This window comes from Nyctibius grandis, chromosome 6 (genome assembly GCF_013368605.1).
Source record: "Nyctibius grandis isolate bNycGra1 chromosome 6, bNycGra1.pri, whole genome shotgun sequence".
Lineage (NCBI taxonomy): Eukaryota > Metazoa > Chordata > Aves > Nyctibiiformes > Nyctibiidae > Nyctibius > Nyctibius grandis.
The window spans coordinates 27,311,552-27,329,832 of record NC_090663.1 but is presented as its reverse complement, the minus strand read 5'-3'; the positions used below and the strand labels follow the sequence as shown (position 1 = coordinate 27,329,832).

At 42.9% G+C, this 18,281-nt stretch overlaps 1 protein-coding gene across 1 annotated transcript in view; it reads right to left on the bottom strand.

Annotated features, from left to right (window-relative positions):
- UBE2K (ubiquitin conjugating enzyme E2 K) overlaps positions 1-4,054 on the bottom strand; it is a 42,705-nt gene extending 38,651 nt beyond the window's left edge. The window contains 1 exon segment of the mRNA XM_068403557.1: positions 3,635-4,054. Within this exon segment, the coding sequence (XP_068259658.1) occupies positions 3,635-3,697 (63 nt within the window). The 5' untranslated portion in view covers positions 3,698-4,054.
- Between the last annotated feature and the right edge of the window lie 14,227 nt (positions 4,055-18,281).

Sequence of the window (18,281 nt, the reverse complement as noted above, 5' to 3'; positions counted from 1 at the left end):
GGATTAACTACAACCACTTCTCAGCATCAGTCTTTAAGTGACCACAAGATTTTTCAACGTGTTTCTATTCATTGTTAAATGCTGGACAAATTCTTCCTCTCATAAGATAGCTACTTATAAACAGAGCAGGTAAGGATTTGGCTACTCACTGCAGCATTCCAGTAACTCTATTCTGAAATAATACCAGCTAACCTTCACCAAAGCCTCCTCCCACTTAATCAAAAGTGGGATACTATTCTCCCTCCACCTATTTATTGGTTTCTCCATCCTGCTGCAGCCTCATACTTTTGTTCAAAATACGTTTTGCAGCTTTAGAATTTCAGCCCATAAAACCAACAAGATAACAGATTAATGAAATGACAGAACAAGAAAAGAGATAAAGTTGAGCAACTGATGCCTTGCCTAGACTAGGATGTGGAGTATAATCTGATTTAATGTACTGCTTACTCATTTTAGAGTTTTAATACAAGCATAGTACAGTACCCTTAACACGTATTTAACCAGTCAAGTTACTACCTAGACTAACTTAACAGCTTCATCTTTGTTAAAGATGCAGTACCTCATCTACCTTAGAATTTTAAGGCTTTTTCCACACACAAAGGTAAAAAGTTTTATTTAAATCATACTTTGGAGAGCACTCCCGACAGAGAAATTGTTATTAGTTTCATCTATTTAATTCATATATTAAAGAGATGCAAAGTTACAAGGATCTCTCTTAAATACACAATATCCCACTTCCTAAGTTAGTATGTAGGGCTTATAATAAGGCTAGAAATAATAAAGCAAGCAGAGCAAAAATGCTTCTGTTGCTTGAGTGTGAAAAGACTTTAAATGCTTTTCCAAAATACTCAAGACTCAACTCAAAAATATTAAAAATCCTTCATCTCTTATCTCTAAACCAGAGAGCAAGATAGTCTAAAATTCGCATTTTAGTGATTTCCCAGAAATGCCATTTAAGTCAAGGAAACAGAAAACGTGGAGTAATACAAAAAGTATATTTAGTCACATGAATAGCAAGGATCCATAGCATCCTTGTCCAAGGGTCCATAGATCCTTATCCATAGCAAGGATAAACACACTTTTCAGAACCCTTTCTTCACTGATATTTAGAAGTGAAATTTGGTGCTTCCAAACACATACTTCAAATGCAGAAGGAATTAATTGCCATCCAGCTGCTCCCTCTTAAAAACATTTCTGGTTCCACTACTCTATGTCAGCCCAAAGGTGAGTACTACAAGACAGGGAACAAACTTCCTGTGTACTTTTTCCTAGTGTGCCTGCTCCCTACCCCAGGCATTTGTGCTCATACTGCAGCTGCAAGGAAAGAGGGGGGCTGCTCTTCATGTTCAGGTGTAGCTCAAAGCATCAAATCAAGCATAATTTAAGTGCAGATAATGTGAGCCACTTTGCCTTCAGAGACGGACTTAAAACTTCTAAATAACAAATTTAGCATCACCATTCATGAAAAAGTTTTCCTTTTTTTTTAAAGAAACAAGGTTTAATAATCATTTTAGTACACAAAGCACATAGGAAAAAAAACACATTTTTTTTCCTCTGTGATTTGTAGTATTTAGTTATACTTCCATTCACCACCTCACTCTGTGTGTTTTCACGCTCACTGGTACTGACACCATAGTTTGACTGCCTTTGAATGTACAAACATTCAAAAAAAACTTTGCCTGCAACTTAGACAACCATTGAGTAATGCTGAAATTCTGCATTCAAGATGGGGAGGCTGGTATATTTTGCAAACAGCAATTTTATACGTACTGCTATATCAGTATAACACTCATATGTAGCTTGCTAATGGCAGGAAAAAGAAGAAATATCAAACTATTCTGTATTGTAATTTTAAAAGTCCATAATTTTAGTTTCATAAGAATTGTGGTCTTATTTCTGTGAAGCTTTAGGCAGCTTAAAGCCAATTTCATAATATTATTTATTTCCAACATTCTGTACCGAGACCTTCAATACATAGACTAAATAACAGGAACAGTGAAAAATGTGCTCATTAGATCCAACCTCTACAGCAAGAAAACTTAGCATGGATCTCCCCCAAAACCTATGGAAGTTAAGGTTTCTTTTTTTTCTACATAAAGCAAAGGGAAAGGGTCTTGAAGCCTTTAGACAGCACTTTCAAATAAAGACTTCTTTGTTCCCACAATATCAGCTGGCTATATGGGGTACAAGCTCTGGATTTTCTAGCTTTGGTATAAAGGTATCCACCTAGAAATTTTTCTTAGTTTACATGCAATTCTGTATTCGCTGTGCAATAGCTTGGTAAAATCAGCCTGGGCGCTGAAGGCAGCTGTAAAACAAGGCCCTTACATTTTTCTAGGGGCTAATTCAAGCTGCACAGCAACAATACTGTTAGCACACACTTAATTTAAAAGCACATCAACTACTGCTACCCTAAACCACATTTTTTCCTTAAGTCATTAGTAGCTTTCAAAAATTACCCTCTTGATTTTTCCTCTGGGAATATGTCCAGATTTCTAAAACACCAGCTTCAAGAGTTACATATCCCCATATTTCACAAGCATCTAACCTGCAACATCATCCCAAGTAGGACGACAATGACGACACAACTATTAAAACCTATCTGGCTGACATCCACCAACTCAGATACAGACACAGCAAAAGCTGTATTGATGCAGTCCTGCAAACGCTACTATCTATTCCCCCAAACCGACCAGAACTTCTGTAACTGACAGTGCCAGGTTAACGGTTGGACTCGGTCCTTTCCAACCAAAACGATTCTATGACTCTAATGTCCCCCTGAAAGTAGTCAGCTCCTCTTACTGACCACCACATACCTCAGAACATACTGTTCAGGAAACGAGGTAACATGATTGAAATGAGTGAGGCTTTACAAGCATCCACCTGAACGCGAGTTAGCCTGCAGTGGGGTAAGGGAAGTTCTGTATTAAAGTAATCAAAATAAACAGGGATTTACTTGCAACCCTTTAAAAAACCCCAAAACAAAACCCACACTCCACAGCGTCAGGCACCGGCTGACCAGAGGGGTGAGCTAAAGGGGATGTGTGAGGTCACGTACCCCCACCCCAGCCTCACCAATCGCTCCATCCCTCCCCGGCCCGCACGGAGAAGCCTCTCCCCGGCGGAGAGGCGCGTGGGCCTGCCCCCGCGCGGGCGGAGGGGCGCGGGAGGGCGCGGGCCGGGGTGCCCGGGCCAGGCAGGCCTCACCCCGCCCCCCAGCCTCCGGCCTGGCAGCGCGCTCCCGGGCATCGGCCGCCCGACGCGGTCAGCGGGGACCCCCGCCGAGGGCCGGCCTGCCTGCCTGCCTCCTCGGCCCGCGCCCCCCCGCCACCCTTCCTGGGCCCGGCCCCACTCCCCCTCGGGCCGCCGGCGGCTCCCACTGCCCGCTGGGGGAGGGGCTCTGCGGCCCCCTCCTCCCCCCTCCCGGCGGCTGGCGGGTCCCGTCTCCCCGGGAATCGCCATTCCCCTCCCCGAGGCCGTGGGACGGGCCCACCCCCAGCGCATGGAGGTGGGGCCGAGGGGGAAGCGGGGTCCCCGCGCACGCCGGCGGGGCGCCCGCACCGTCCCCCCCTGCCCCCCCCCCCCACGGGAGAGGGTAGCGGCGGCACGCAGGAGGAGAGGGAGAGGTTCTCACCTCCTCGCTCTTCAGCACCTCCTTGAACTCCCGCTTGATCCTCTGCACCGCGATGTTAGCCATCTCCGCAGCGGGCACCCACTCGCCGCTGCCTCCGAGCCGGGCCCAGCGAGCTCCGCCGCTGCTCCCGCTGGGTAACTCCCGGCCCCACCAAAATGGCGCCCGCGCCGAGCATGCGCGCTAGGGCAGCTGGCGCGGCTGCCGCTCAGGAGGGGCTGCCGTGTGCGTGGAGCGGAGCGGGCACCGGGGCTCCCCGGCGGTGAGGGTCGAGTGCTGGCCGGCGGGGGCGACGGTGGGATGCGCTCTCGGCCGCCTCTTGGCCTTCTCCTCTCCGCTGTCCCCGAGGGAAGGATGCCGCCGCCTACTGAGGAGGCGCGGGGGGTTCGCCCCGCTCGCTGCCCGCCCCCGGAGACACCTGCCTGCCTGCCTGCCTGCTTGCCTGCCTGCCGCCGCTCGCCTTGTCACGGGGGGCCGGGCGGGTACCCGGCGGCGCCTGGCGAAAGCGTGAGGAGAAACGCCTGCAGGCAGAGCTGTGCCGCCGCCGCCGCCGGCGGGCCCCGGGACAGAGCGAGGGTGGTTGTGTTGTCATGGCTCCCGCCGCGGGCCGAGCGGCCCTCCCGGCCTCCCCTCCCCTGCCCGGCCCGGCCTTGTGACCGCAGCGCGCAGCAGCGGGGAGGCCTCAGGCAGCGGGCCGGGGAGGGGGTGCCCTCGGGAGGTCTGAGCCGGCAGCTGGGCTGGGCCGGGGGGTTCCGAGGCTACAGGGGAAAAGTCTGAGGTGTCCCTGAGGAAAGAGCTGGCTCAAGGAGCAGCTGACGTGTCTTCTCGTGAAGTACCTGAGCAAAAATGACCAGGTGGCTTCTCACATGCTTTGAGAATCTGCTCAACGTGCCCATACAGCAGTTCCCATCTATTTTTTTTTTTCCCTTATGCTCGCTGGAGAACACTGCAGTTCCTTACACGTCTCTCTCGGCCCAGCTCCTTGCCCACTTCACACCCTCGCCCTTCCCTTGGAGACGCTACTGCTTCCTCACACAGGACTGGGGAACGTACAGGCCTGGCAGTCCTGTGGCCAGAGCAAGCAACTCTGAGGAGGTAGTGTAAGGAACTGTTTCTTTTTATGGATTCTGCTACACGATTTTAAAAGTAGAGTAGAAGGTGAACATCAGTCCTGTCTAATGGACTGTTCTATTTTATTGCAGAAGCTAACACGGAAAGCCACAGATGTTGCTCTGTCTAGAGAACTGAAATAGGATACCAGAAACCATCCCTGCTAGCCTGAGGTGCGCAAAATACAGTCTGGTATGGAAAAGCATAGATAGATTTTCAGAGGGGAATGTGAGATTGAGTTTACAACTGTTGTTTATTCAGGAACTAGAGTCTATAGAAAGATTTTGTAGTGCCTCCTCTTAATGGTGCAGTGCAGGACAATGTACAACATAGACATTTATCTCAACAAATGTCTACTTCTGGTATGGCTGTCATCTGTGAGCACTGTTTATTTATCTCCATTAATATACTCAACATTTTGACTATTATATACACAGTAAAGAAAGTGTAGGCCCAACTGATAAAAAAAAATCTGGCAACTGTATACAAATGGATATAGTCCTTTTTCTGTGTGTGTTTACTCTTCCCTTGTGGTTTGACTGAAAAAAGTCCATTTTCCTGCAAGAATGTTTTACCATGCGCATCTGTTCATCAAATTCGGTCTTATTCAGACCAAAACTTGTTTTTAATGCAATATACAATGCAGTTTTTGCACTGAGGTTTTTAGTACCTTTTTGAGCAGGATCATTTTGCATTAGGCCCTATTTCTTTTTAATGACTTCTAGTGTGATCTTGGGCCTTCAACTTCAGAATAATTTAGACTTCTAAGTCCCACTGATGTGTCTTAAGTTCCTTTTGAGAAGGTAGGCTGTGGCTTCTCTGTGCTTTAGGCTCTCACTGGTAATAAGGGTAATAAGGGTAATAACTCTTATCCACTTCTTGGAGCTCTTAGATGAAAGTTAGGTTTATGGTGTGCTGAGCTCCTATTGAGTGCTATAGACAAAAATTATAAAGGCAGTACATAAAATCTCAGGGTTAAATGCTGCATGTCTTTTCATAGAGCTCATAGAAAGAAGCTGAGCTTCTAATATTCAGATTTTGCTCTGAATAGAGTAGAAAACATGACCTTTATCAACTGTCAGAATCCTTTGTGTTCCTGTGAGTGTGCTTGTATGTTATAGGTAGTGGACATCCAGTAACAGCCACAGAAAAGGGCAATGATTTTGCCTGGTTTGTATCTAGGTTCATTTTCATGTGCTCATTTGGATTACAAATGTCAGAGTCTGTAACTGCAAAAGGCAAAGCAAATTAATATGAACTACTGTGTCTCTTTTCCTCAGTATACCCCACTCCTTTCCCTTGTCCTTAAATAGGCATCTTTCACTTATCTCACGTCTGTTTCATATTCCCCATACACTGTGTTAATTTTCTCTTTGGTAAAAGACAGAGAGTATAGAAAAGCTTTTTTTGGGGGTAGAACAGAGCAGTGGCGAGTTCTGCCAGGATTAAAATACTGCATAAAATCAGCACCTTATGTAATCAGCATGCTGGCGTTATCATTGTATACCTCCTATGCTGTTTTATGCTTTACTACATTTTACTATTTTACAGACGATTCTACAGGGGTTTGGGCCAGAACAGGACCATAGACTAGCAGTCTTTGAATAGGTGTTTTGGCTTTTGGTTTTGGTTTGGTTTAGGGTTTTTTTGTGAAATAAGAAAATGCTTAGAAAAAATGAGAACATAGCCTTTTTGTGTGAATTCAATGACTTCCATGTCTGACTTCATAATATATGTTATAGTATGTTGATAATACAGTTGTGTATATCCTCTGAATTATCATTAGTCTTTCACTCTTAGAAAAATCCATACGTAAAATGTAAAACTGTAGTCCTTTGAACATATGTCAGCTCACTTTTTGAACTAGGAAATTCTGTGGTATGTCTCATTTCAGGAGATAGTTCTTTCATTGATCCCATCATCAATTTAGCCTTATACCAAACAGTTCTGTCAATAGCAGCTTTCACAAACTGGCTGCAAATTGGTCTATACTTTTGCCTGTTGTTGTTGATCATAACTAATAGAGTGGGAGATACAATTCTGGGTATCCATGCATTGTTCAGTATGTTTGGCATATTGCTTTGAAATAATTCTGGAAGTGGGAGCAGGAAATAGGGTGTATTAAATGAAGTTCAAACTATGTAAGATTGCTGCAGGATGGAAGTTTATAAGATCAGTGCCTATAAAGTAAGATCAGTGGTTGTAAGACTGCCCAAGCTCTCAATATGCAAAAGCTGCCAGTATTCATTAGCCGATGCTAGGATAACCAAACATCCTAAATACTGTATCATTACCCATGTAATGTGGGAAATATTAGCTATCCTACAACCTACATATAGGAAACAGTACCACACATTTTCATGGAAAAGTGGCTATTGTTCATGGTCAAATGTGCGTGTTGGACTCACTTGCTGTACATGCAGTACAGTCCTTGTATGCATGGTTCATCTGTATGAGACTATGGATGCCCCCCAACCCCAGTATACTGCTTGGGGACTCCAGGATGCTTATGACAGCACTAAGTATGATTAAATTTCTGTTCTTCAAGTTAAGATTCTTGGTGATCTTTTTCTCGTTTCCATATTTTCCTAATTTTATTCTGTTCATATCAATAGGATGTTTTTCTAGTAGAATTACTCAGAGAGAATTTGGAATTATTAAGATTGTTCCCTGTGATTAGAAGAAAATGCCATTTTTGAAACTATAACTTTCCAGCATGCAACATTCTGTTCCTCTTTTGCTGCTTTGTGTCTTGCATGACAAGACTTCCCCCCTCCTCATCTTGGACTCCTTAGTTAAGAAAAATCAAAAATGTCAGGCTTGATCTTCTCTCATTGTTCTGGAGGATTTCTTATTGGAGAGGAGAGCTGTCTCAAGAAATCTGTACATTGATTTCAAACACTTTAGAAACAGGGGTTGAGCCTGTAACGTATTTTTAATTCTTATTTTGTTTATTTCATGAGGCATCCATACGAGGTTTAACTCTACAGGCAGTATTAGTATTAGATGATGGGCACTTCGCATTTAAACGTTCATATGCTTATTTATAATAATGCTTTATTTTTTAAAAATCAGCAAGAAATAATATTCATAAAATTAGGTTATTTTTACATTTAACCCTCATTTTCCATCAAACTTACAGCTCCCTTTCTGTCATCCCAGCTTTTAACAGAGAGGCCTACATGCCAGAAGTTGTCTTTTTTATCTGCATATCATGTAGCACATTTCAGAGACTACGAAAATAAATTTAGTCTGCACTTTTATTGTTTGTCATATTGTGTTCGTGTTGTGGCAGCGTCTGGATAACTCAACTAATTTCGAAGATTAGCTTTATCATAAAAATAACTAACTGGTTGTGCAAGTTGACCGAGTGTGAAGCTGTCACCTTAACTTTCCTGTTCCTCCTGTCCGTGTCCACGTCCGGTTGCGCGGACAGGTGTCGGAGTGCCCTCTCCTGGGTGGAACAGGGCAGATGGGCTTGCTCGTGTGAGACGGATTCCTCCGTTGGGGAGCTCTTTGCCTTACAAAGACCTCATGGCGCTGCTACTACCTTCTCCAGTCTTTCCTGTAAAGGTAGCACTTGTAGGAGTTCTGCAGGCAGAAATGCCTAAAACAGTAGAACAGAAATTGTTCGGTGTTCCTGGTAGAGAGAGGCGGTATTCACTCGTGACGTCTGCGCTTTCCAAATTGTATTTTTCATGTCGTTAGCAGCTTAAATATATATGCTTAAAAAGGCTGTAAGTGTAGCAACTAAACATCAGCGTCATCTGAAGTCATTCAGTTTGAATTCATATGATGCAATTCATCTGAAATTAATTCAGCTATTGATTTTTACATCAATCAATCTATGGCTTAAAAAAGATTTAGCAAAGTTTTCATTAAATAATGCATGTGCAGAAATTTTTGGTAATTTAATAATAACACCCTATTGTTCTTCACTTGTTAAGGGCTTTTATTAGAAATTGACGGTACACCCTGGATTTTTACTTAATTTGGTGGCCTGGCAATATCTTCTAAATTAATGTTACATTCTGAACCTGATGTTTTTGGTAGGAAAACCTAGATACAAACAGCCCCAATGCTTTTAAGTCTGTTAGCAAAATTATTGTTTTTTTAAACTTCCGCTTCTTTGTGGAGGGGTGGTTTTCAGCTTGTGGTACATACACCTTGGGGTCTAGGGGCTGTCTCTTGTGGGTTCATGAAAGGCAAAAAAAAAAAAGAAGAAAAAAGCAGGTTCAGCTGTGAGATAGTTCTTGTAATTCTGAAGAAGGTCTCAAGTTTATTAATGTTCTTAATGAGCAGGCATCTACCTTGAAAAATTTGGCATCAGTAGACTGACAAGTTGAGTACAGGGAACTAAAAGCATTTATCATAAAGGAAAAGGTGTAAAGCTATTCTCCTTTCTTCCTATTACAAAAAGAAGATAATCTTTTTGATGGCCTTTTCAAAATGAAAGCACGCTGGGAATACAGAAACAGATTTCACAACCTAACATGGCTATTATTATTAGTTTTATGAGTGTTAGAGTTATAAGGGAAGAGAGGATTTGGCCAATAATATGAAGTATATAGTCACCATGCTACATTGTTGGTATATTGTTTCCCACTCAGAAACATTTTCTACCCTGAGTGAAGTATTTGTAACATTTCGAGCATTTTGTATTATCATCTATTAATGTAATAACTTATAGTACATTATCAAATCTATATGGCAGCCTTCTTTTCATAGATAGGTAGAAAAAGGACTACGAGCTGCCTTAAAAGAGCAGCTGGACACCTTTTCCTGGCCAGCTGGACATGATCTTTTCCTCTTGTCCTTAGGATTTGCAACTGAATAACAATCCCTGCTATTTTAGTGACTATAGGGGCTGAAATCAGATTCAGGCTGATGCTCAGAAAGCCTCCATTTCATAAATGTCATCAGGACTGAAGTGTATAGGACCTTGAAGCTGGAAGCTCAAATTTGTTGTTCAGTGCAGTAGTAGCCAGGGAAGTACCTACATGCAGCGAGTAAGTAAGAGAGAAGATAAAACAGCATTAATATTTTGGAATGATTGCTTGGGGGTGGAGTTAGGGTCTCTCATTAGGAGAGTTGAGTTTAGAATTAGAACTGGAACAGCAAATTATTGTGAAGCATTAACTGAATTAATATGGGAATCCAGAATAAATAAAGAATAAAACCACTTTCTGTTAGAGGAAAAGTAAATGCAGCCACAGCCTAATTGCACAGCATTGGTAGCGATCTTTAATTGCCAAAATATTTTCATATTCCTGAAGGTGTAGATAAGCTAACTGCTGCAAAGCTCGTTGTGTACAAAGTGGTCCAACTGACAGCACGTAGATCAAATTTGGGTCTCAAGGATGCATCCCCCTGGCTTCCTGCCTTTTCCTTTGAGGAGACAGACAACACTTATTTAGGGATTACATTTTGCAAACTGTCCTCCTACATCACTGCTCTGTCTTCTCAGGAGAAACGGATGTGACTGAACACCTTTTCCTCCTCACGTATGTAACCTGAGATACAGAGCCATCAATGCAGGCTGCAAACAGGTATATGCAGGATCAAGCTCCTGCAGGCAACAGTGTTACACAGTACATGTGGTCCTAACTCAAAAAAGGTTTCCAGCTATAATATGGATTAAAGGTGTATGAATAACCACAGTATAATGCAAGAATATATGCAGTAAAATCAGAAATCTACTAGAAGCCAAACCACAGAGAGAACATACTCCAATATACTTTGCATCATCAATTGTTATGAATCCGTTCAATGGTCTCTCTGTTTTGTGTGGCACAAGACATTTTAGAGAACCTGAAAGGTAGGAAAATATCATTCCTTTTAATAAAAAAGAAATCTGGAGCTCTTGAATTCAGCTATTATTGCTTGATCTAGCAATTTTGGGATTCTGAGTCTTTTTGAAAAATCTAACTAGATTTTGAACTTATTTCTAGTTATGGCCATCTTGCTAAACTACAGTATAATCTGTCGTGACAGGCACCAAATCCACAACTGATGGAAGTCTTTTGGAACTGTCTACAATAAAAATTTAAGAAATAGTGAAGTTTGTCAGAGGTCATCCAGAAAGAGCTCAACCATGACAGATGAGTAATTTATCAAGCTGTATTGCTGTTGATACCATCCCAAAATATCTGCGTTTTGGAGACTAGAACAATTTTGTATTAGGAAAAAAACTTTCTATTGGTCTTACTACAGTAGAATAATAATTTAGGGCTAAATCATTAAGTACAAATCACTAGTCACTGTTTAGACCACAGTCATGTAAAAAGTTAATTGAACTGCATTTGAAGTCATAGAAACCAGTGAGGACCAATTCAAGAATACAAATTAAGACAAGCTGATTTTGTTGTTTTCCTAACCTAATTGTCTCCAGTTTGGCCATATGGCTAGCAAGAACATAGGATCTGGCAAGTTATTACAGGAGAACATTGAAGATAAAGTCAGGCTAAACAAACAAGGCTCAAATAGTGTTCTGTTAACATATCGAGTAATGTACACTTTCTCTGGTCTCTGGATCTCTTGTCAGGTACACATTGTTTCACAGAACAGTATCTAGACAATCCCTATTGTTCTGTGTGTCTTTCTTTTCAGTAGTAGCATATGCCTTTGTTTAGGTGGAAGATCTAGTTTAGATGTAAGGAGCTTCTTGTCTTGTACATTTTTCTCAAATAAAGAGTAGCAATTATAGCAGTTTCAGTGAAGTATAACCCATCTCATAAAACTCCCCGTTACAGCTTTCCCATCTTCCTGACAGAGTGCAAAAAGATCACATGGTAAATTGGAAGTTGTCAACTTTTAAAAGGCAGTATTCTAGACTGTATCTTTCTTTCCCCAATTAGAGGTTAGTCATGCTGGGAGATATTCAGTCATGCTGTGTGATTGTCTCCCAGGATTTTGCAGATCCTAACTCTCAGTTGTAGGAATGTTGTGATGTTATGCTGTTGGTCCCTCCCCCAAACATACAGCAGACATAAAAGATATTAACACTGAATAATGTATATATATAGTCTTTCTGCACAGGTATTTCTAGGTGCCTTACTATCCCCGTATTTTAATATCACCCATCCCAAATAATTTACTCCCACTGAAATTGTGGTGACAGTGCTCTGCAGGTGTACCTGCTCCTGGGTTCTCTCTTGAGTTGCACAGTATCACAGAACCAAAGCATGGTTGAGGTTGGAAGGTACCTCTCAAGATCATCTCGTCTACCCCCCTATTAAGGTGAGGTCAGCCAGAGCAGGTTGCCAGGCAGGACCATGTCTGTTTGGGTTTTGAATATCTCTAAGGATGGAGACACCACAGCCTTTCTGGGCAAGCTCTGCCAGTGGTCAACCACCATCAGAGTAAAGAAATGTTATCTTATGTTCAGCTGGAATGTCACGTGTTTCAGTTTGTGCCCAGTGCTCTTGCACTGTCACTGGGCACCACTGAGAAGAGTCTGTCTCCCTCAGTAGTTTCTCTACAGAGGAGCTGGACTCCTGCTATAATATGGCACTGGCTTCAAATCTTTCCATCTTTTTTTCAGTAATTACCTCCTGTTTTAGAGACAACATCTATGTCCAGTTTTGACCTTAGTAGCTTTATATAAAGTAACCACAAGAACCCATTTAAGTACTGAAAATGTAAAGTCACACTCTTGAACACTGAAATGTTTTCCCTTAATCTGTGCAGTGTTTTCGCAAAATTTTTAAACTGTGAAGTGTGAGCTGAATACTACAGAATTCTTTTTTTTTTTCCTGACCTGACAGTGTTATCAAGTTCTGTAAATCCTAATTTTCTTTCTCATACCAAACCACTTGTAGGGTTTACAGCTCCTGTTCGACAGGTTTGACATATTGCAGCAACCATCCAGCGGCATCATACCACATCCTCAAACAGCAAATGTGCACAAGCTAAAACCCTTGCATTATGTTCACACAGATCTTGGCCAGCTGAGAAATCGGTAATTTCTAGTCCACTTGTCAATACTCGTATTCTAAGATCCAAAATGAAGAGCATAGTTGAATGTGCTGCAGAAACCAGAGTATCACTTACAGTAATAACAGATCAGATTCTTTTCCAACCATTTGATTTAGTTCTCTGTTGTCCGTACAGAGATGCTGCCACATTTTATGTGATAGAATACCGATCTCCAAGGACTGACTGGCAGTTATGCCTTTTGATACACCTCCTCAGTGATGCATGAAATGTCTTCTCTCTTTGTTCTCTCTTTTTTCCTTGGTAAATAATGCCTTGGCTTTTAAATGGATGGTTACTCTTAAATTTCAGTGATATACTGAGTGCTTAATACCAACTGCAAAGCTGCATATATCCGTTTCAGATCAGAGTAATTCCCAGTTCCTGACCAGAAAAGTTTGACTCCTTGCTGCTTCTTAGTTAGATGTAGTAAAAGTTCCAAAAAATTCCTTTGGAATCTTATTTTCATGTCCTTCTCTCACGTTTTCTTCTGCGCTAACATTCATCAAATCTACTGGCTTGCATTTTGTGCTAGTGGTTTGTCTATTAGATATGGCTTCTTCCATTAGATGTTCAGTTGGAAAATGAACAGAGATTAATTTTTATTTCAAGTCTGTGAGAACCATAACAGTTGAGGGCTCTGACTCATGTTCAGAGGCAGTTTCAGACTGAATGCTGAAATGGTTCTGAACAGAGAGAGAGGGTGACATGAGATGTGTTTTCCCCAAGTGGCAGCAATTTTCAGATGAATATAGCAATGTTAGCTGCTGGTAAGTTTATGGCTGCAGATAGCTTATGGCTGTGAACTACAGTTGCTTAAGAAGCAGTTCACGCTGTTTCTCATCTTTTCTTTGCAAGAAACCCACCACAATTGTTCAGCTGCTATTATGGTTTCTGCCCCAGAGGAAAAACAATTTGTTAAGGTTATACCAGTGTTGGTTCACTTAGACTGCATTTTTAGAGGGATTTCCCAAAGTATTTGCAAAATATGTTCCTGACACTGATGACTGCATAATTATCAATCACAATAAAATTTAATGAACCTTTGTCTCATTAACTTGTGTGGTTACTGAGAACTTCCTGTTCTAATTCTACAGATCCATTTCAGCCTAGTTCAGATGGTGTGTCTTTACCAGCAAGTGTTATCATTAACAATTCAGTGGTTTAGATCCTAATCCTCTATTTTTAAATGTTTTTTGCAAGCCTGGTCTTATAAGTGTCCCAGTTGGCCTGCTTGCATTTCGTAGTTGCTCTAAGTTACTAGTCAATATTCTAGTTAAGTGTGAAATAATCTTTGTCATCCCCTCAACTTCAGATTTCCTTCCTCCATTTCCTAGTTTGGAAAACTTGGTTGGGCAGCTGTGATCTGGCAGCATCACAGCAATCTGTTGTGATAATTTCCTCTGGACTGTGGCTAATTTATCTCACAGTCTGTGTTGGTGTGGTGATGCACAAAAGCCCTCCATCGATCCTCTGTCAATTTCAGTGGAGTTTCTTCTTTCCACTGAGCCATGTTTTTTCTGTGAGTCCTGACAGCTTAGGTTGTGGTTGGATGTTTGTTAAGCTTGTATCTGTATATTGGCAGAAAATCTGGCAGTATAAATTTGGTTCAGTGGTGATCACATGACTAAATTTCTGTTAAATTAACCTAAGTACATAATATATTCTTTGTGCCAGCTAATTCACAGGTTTGCTGCCTAGTATCCCAAAGTGCTTTGCAATTCTCCAGTGCTTTGTGAGACGCCAGCCCAGCTGAATTCTAGGAATGTTTGTGAACAACTTTTCTAAGGATTTGGCTTCTTTTTCCAAAATTAGATCCCTCTTTCCAAAAGCCCAGTGTAGTTGTCAAAAGGCCACTCCTACCTGGCTACTGCAAGGGTACTTTATAATCTTTTCCTTTCCACTTCCAGGATGCCATTTTCAGACCATGCTGCAGACATCTTCCAAGTGGCTCTTCAGTATCAAAATTTGCAGTAAAGTTTCATGTAGGTTCCTTCTGGGAATACCATTATCTACTCATTATGGATTGCATACAAAAAAAGAGGGAGCAGACAGAAAAGGAGTTACATTAAGAAGATTTGCCCCATTTCTAGGTCATTTTTCAGATCTGATGAAACTGCATGAATTGCAGATGAAGAATTTCCACTCCACAAAGTATCTGGATGTGAGCGATACAATGCCTAGTCGCATGAGTTACGCAGCAAAGATGAGAAAAACATCAGCAGAAAGAGGACTTCAGAATGGGAAAAGTAATGTTCTTGGGTATCTGTAAACAAGCTCATCCGTTATTTGGCAAGTTAGATCACCAATATGACTCCTGCGTTTCTGTTGCCTATCAGGGTAGAAAAGTTGAAAGCTACCACTGTGATGTGCAATGTGACATCTGCCTGTTGCTTTACAAAGTGCCGAATCCACACAACTTTCAGATGATGGGTGTAGAGAATGTCATAGTAAGTTTTGCTCAACTCCGACCCGCCTCCATTGTGCAGGGTTATTGGTGGAAGGAACATTAGCATCTTCTGCCCTTCAAGCAGAGTTGTTTTCATAGTTTTAACTTGGCAGTGGGCAGCACAATTCTTTTTAGTGTGCCAAAATCAATGGATTTACTATTCTGTCCTTGTTACTGGCTGATCTTGAATGCATCTCATGCCGTTGTTCATAAGTAGCCTAAGTCATCACTGCTTTCATCATAGTTTGGCTGCCAGAAAGGAGACTTCATAGAGTGAGTCTGAAAACAGCCTCCATATCAGGATCTCGTTTTACTGCTGTATCGTGCACTAAATTTGTGAGTGTAAGGGGGAGCAGATGGCTGAAGCCTGGGAGTGGGAAGCTGAGACAGAATCAGTGCCTGCTATGGCTTGTTCGTTTGCCCGTGGGAACCAGGAGGGCCAGATTCTGAGGGATGCTCTGGCAGAATGTTTTATGCAAAATACCTAGCTACTTTCTGCTTCTATATATGTACTTGCTGATTGGAAAGCAATAAGCTTATGCATTGTTTCTCTTGTTCCTGGTCCCTACTTCTGCAGCTCCTATTGTCTGTCCTCTTCCTTGACAGTTCATACTCTGAAGTTTCATCCATGAGGATCACCGTTTCACAAATCCATCCTTCAATAGGCCTATCGGCTTCCCATATTTCCAAGAATCCTTATGGAAACATATATGTTGAACAAAGAAAAATAATCAGAAAAATAATCAGAAAAATAATTGCTATTTTGCTGTCAAAAAGTCGGTGCAAATAATGCAGAATACAATACTGAAAAAAACCTCAGCTTTTTGCTGAGACCACTTATGGAAAGCTATTTACAGATATGCAGAATTTTGCAGTAAAAACACAAGGGGAAGAAACAAGAGTAGGGAGGGGGAGCTGCTTGGTGTGAGTGCTTGCATCTCACCCAGAGGGCTGGCTGGCCAGCCGGATAGTGCTGCTTGCATGCCTCATCAAGGGACAATTTCAAGAGATTACCAGACATGATGCAAGTTCCTGGATGGGGCGATGAGAGAAATGAGCCAGAAAGATGTGATGTGCCGAGTTTTGAGGAGGCTGCACTTGAATCAAGGTAAGAGAGGAAGACGTCACAGCTTTAGCTGTAAGTGCCATCATTGCATGCTGCTTTCTTGTACATCGCTCAGTTGTCATCCCAATCAGCTCCTGCCTCTCCTTTACAGACTCTTTGCAGATTTGTATTATTTCTGACAAGGCATCTGAGACTCCCTGTCTAGCTCACGGGTAGTCTTGCCCTTCCAGTTCTAGGACTGTACAAATTCAGTCCTCCAAGAATCAATCACTATGAGACTCTCTTCCCAATTGCAACAGTTGCCCCAAGTATGCTTGCCATCTTTTTAGCAACAGCAGGCTCTTTGGCATTACCCACAAGCAAGAATATAGAAGTGTTCGGTATTCCTGCCTCTGCTTGACAGGAGGAACATTCCTCTCCACTGCTCTGTGGTTGCCATTGCTCTCCTCTCTTGTTTAAGCCAGGACTAGTATGGTAAGCTGTGTCCGGTTTGGGGATTTCAGGATCTCAGATCCATTTTCTAGAACAATGACCAGTCCTGGGTGCTAGGTGTGTGTGACAGATAGGCAAGGCTGCTTAATGGTGTTGGGAAGCTCTCTCTGCTTGCTTTTAGGATGGCTTGTTCCCTGATGAAGGGTTAGGAGGATGGCTGAGGGAGAAGTGGGAGGAAGGATGCAGCTACAGTTGATCATTCTGCTTATGACCACCCTCTGACTCCGTTGTCTTGGATGGCTTTGTGTTTGGCCAGGACAGCCAAAGTATACTTCAAGCCAAGCGTATCTTGATGTTGTTGGTGCTCATGGTTCCTGTTGAACTCTAAACTCCTGGACAGGTTGTCGAGAAACTTGTTCTTCCAGGAAACATTGTAGGGATGTAGTTTCATATTTCCAAATTAAAGATAAATTTTAGCATCCTTAGTGCCTTACCAGAGGTTCAGTTCCCTTGGTTGAGGAAGACGAGATGACACGAGCTCTGCATAGTTTAGCTTTTTTGTGTGATGGCCTGGCTTTGTGTCAGTGCCTCGATTCACTTTTCAGTACTGCCACTGTTTAGTTGGGCACTAACACAAGAGAAAGGGCTGAAACATGGCAAAGGAGAGGGAAGATCCACAGCAAGCCAGGTCTGTGTGGCATGGCTGGACAAAGGTAGCCTGCCTGCTGCCTCTCAGGAAGCAAAATGTTATGTCCAGGGCCAGCCCTAAATGGGAGTGGGCAGAGTTAGCCTACCCGCGTCTTCCAGGGAGAGGTGGCTCTGCACACCAACAACAACTGGATGTGCAAGGCTGCCAACTGGCAATGCAACTGAGACTTGGCAGAGTAGCGTAGGCTTGACACCCAAGGCTAGAGAAAAACTTTCAGAAAAAAAGTGTAGCCGTGAAAGAAGGCTTGAAGGCCCCATGACAACAGCAAAGAGCGATGAGCACAGCCAAGGTTGTCCCCCTGTGTGGGCCGTATCAGACCATATGAGGCACTGGTGCTATGAGGAGGTACTGACTTGTGAGAACTGACAATTTCCATCCAAACTTCCTTTTTCACTGTAATTGTAGCATTGGCCTTGTTTTCTGGCTTGGAGGAGGCAAGCCACCCTTGGAAACACTGGAGGACAAGATTTTCTTCCCTATATAATCCCTATTGCATTGTGACATTGTATCAAGTCTCCCCAGGACAGGACGCGGTCCATCTTTTCGTATGGGAGCGTGATACCCCAGCTCCTTGGCTAGGCGCAGGTAAACCCAACCGGCTGATGTGAGAAGCCGTGATCTGAAATTTTCCTTTCTATCTTCATTCCACAGCAGCTGAACGCATATTTGGGGGGATGCTTTAATTGCGGGGAAGCCTTGTGAGTCATGAGCTCCCAAAGTGGCTTTAGGTTTCTCGGCGAGAACCTACACTGTAAATTCCCTCACACTTCGTAGCTGATGGCTGGGGGCCAAGCAACTGACAGCGACCGTATTTCTGAGAGGGGCACAGAGCCCTGACCGCGGGGCTGCGGCAGAGTCACCCGCACGCCAGGGGCCGGAGGAGCTCCTTTCCTCGCGTCTTCTCAGCGCT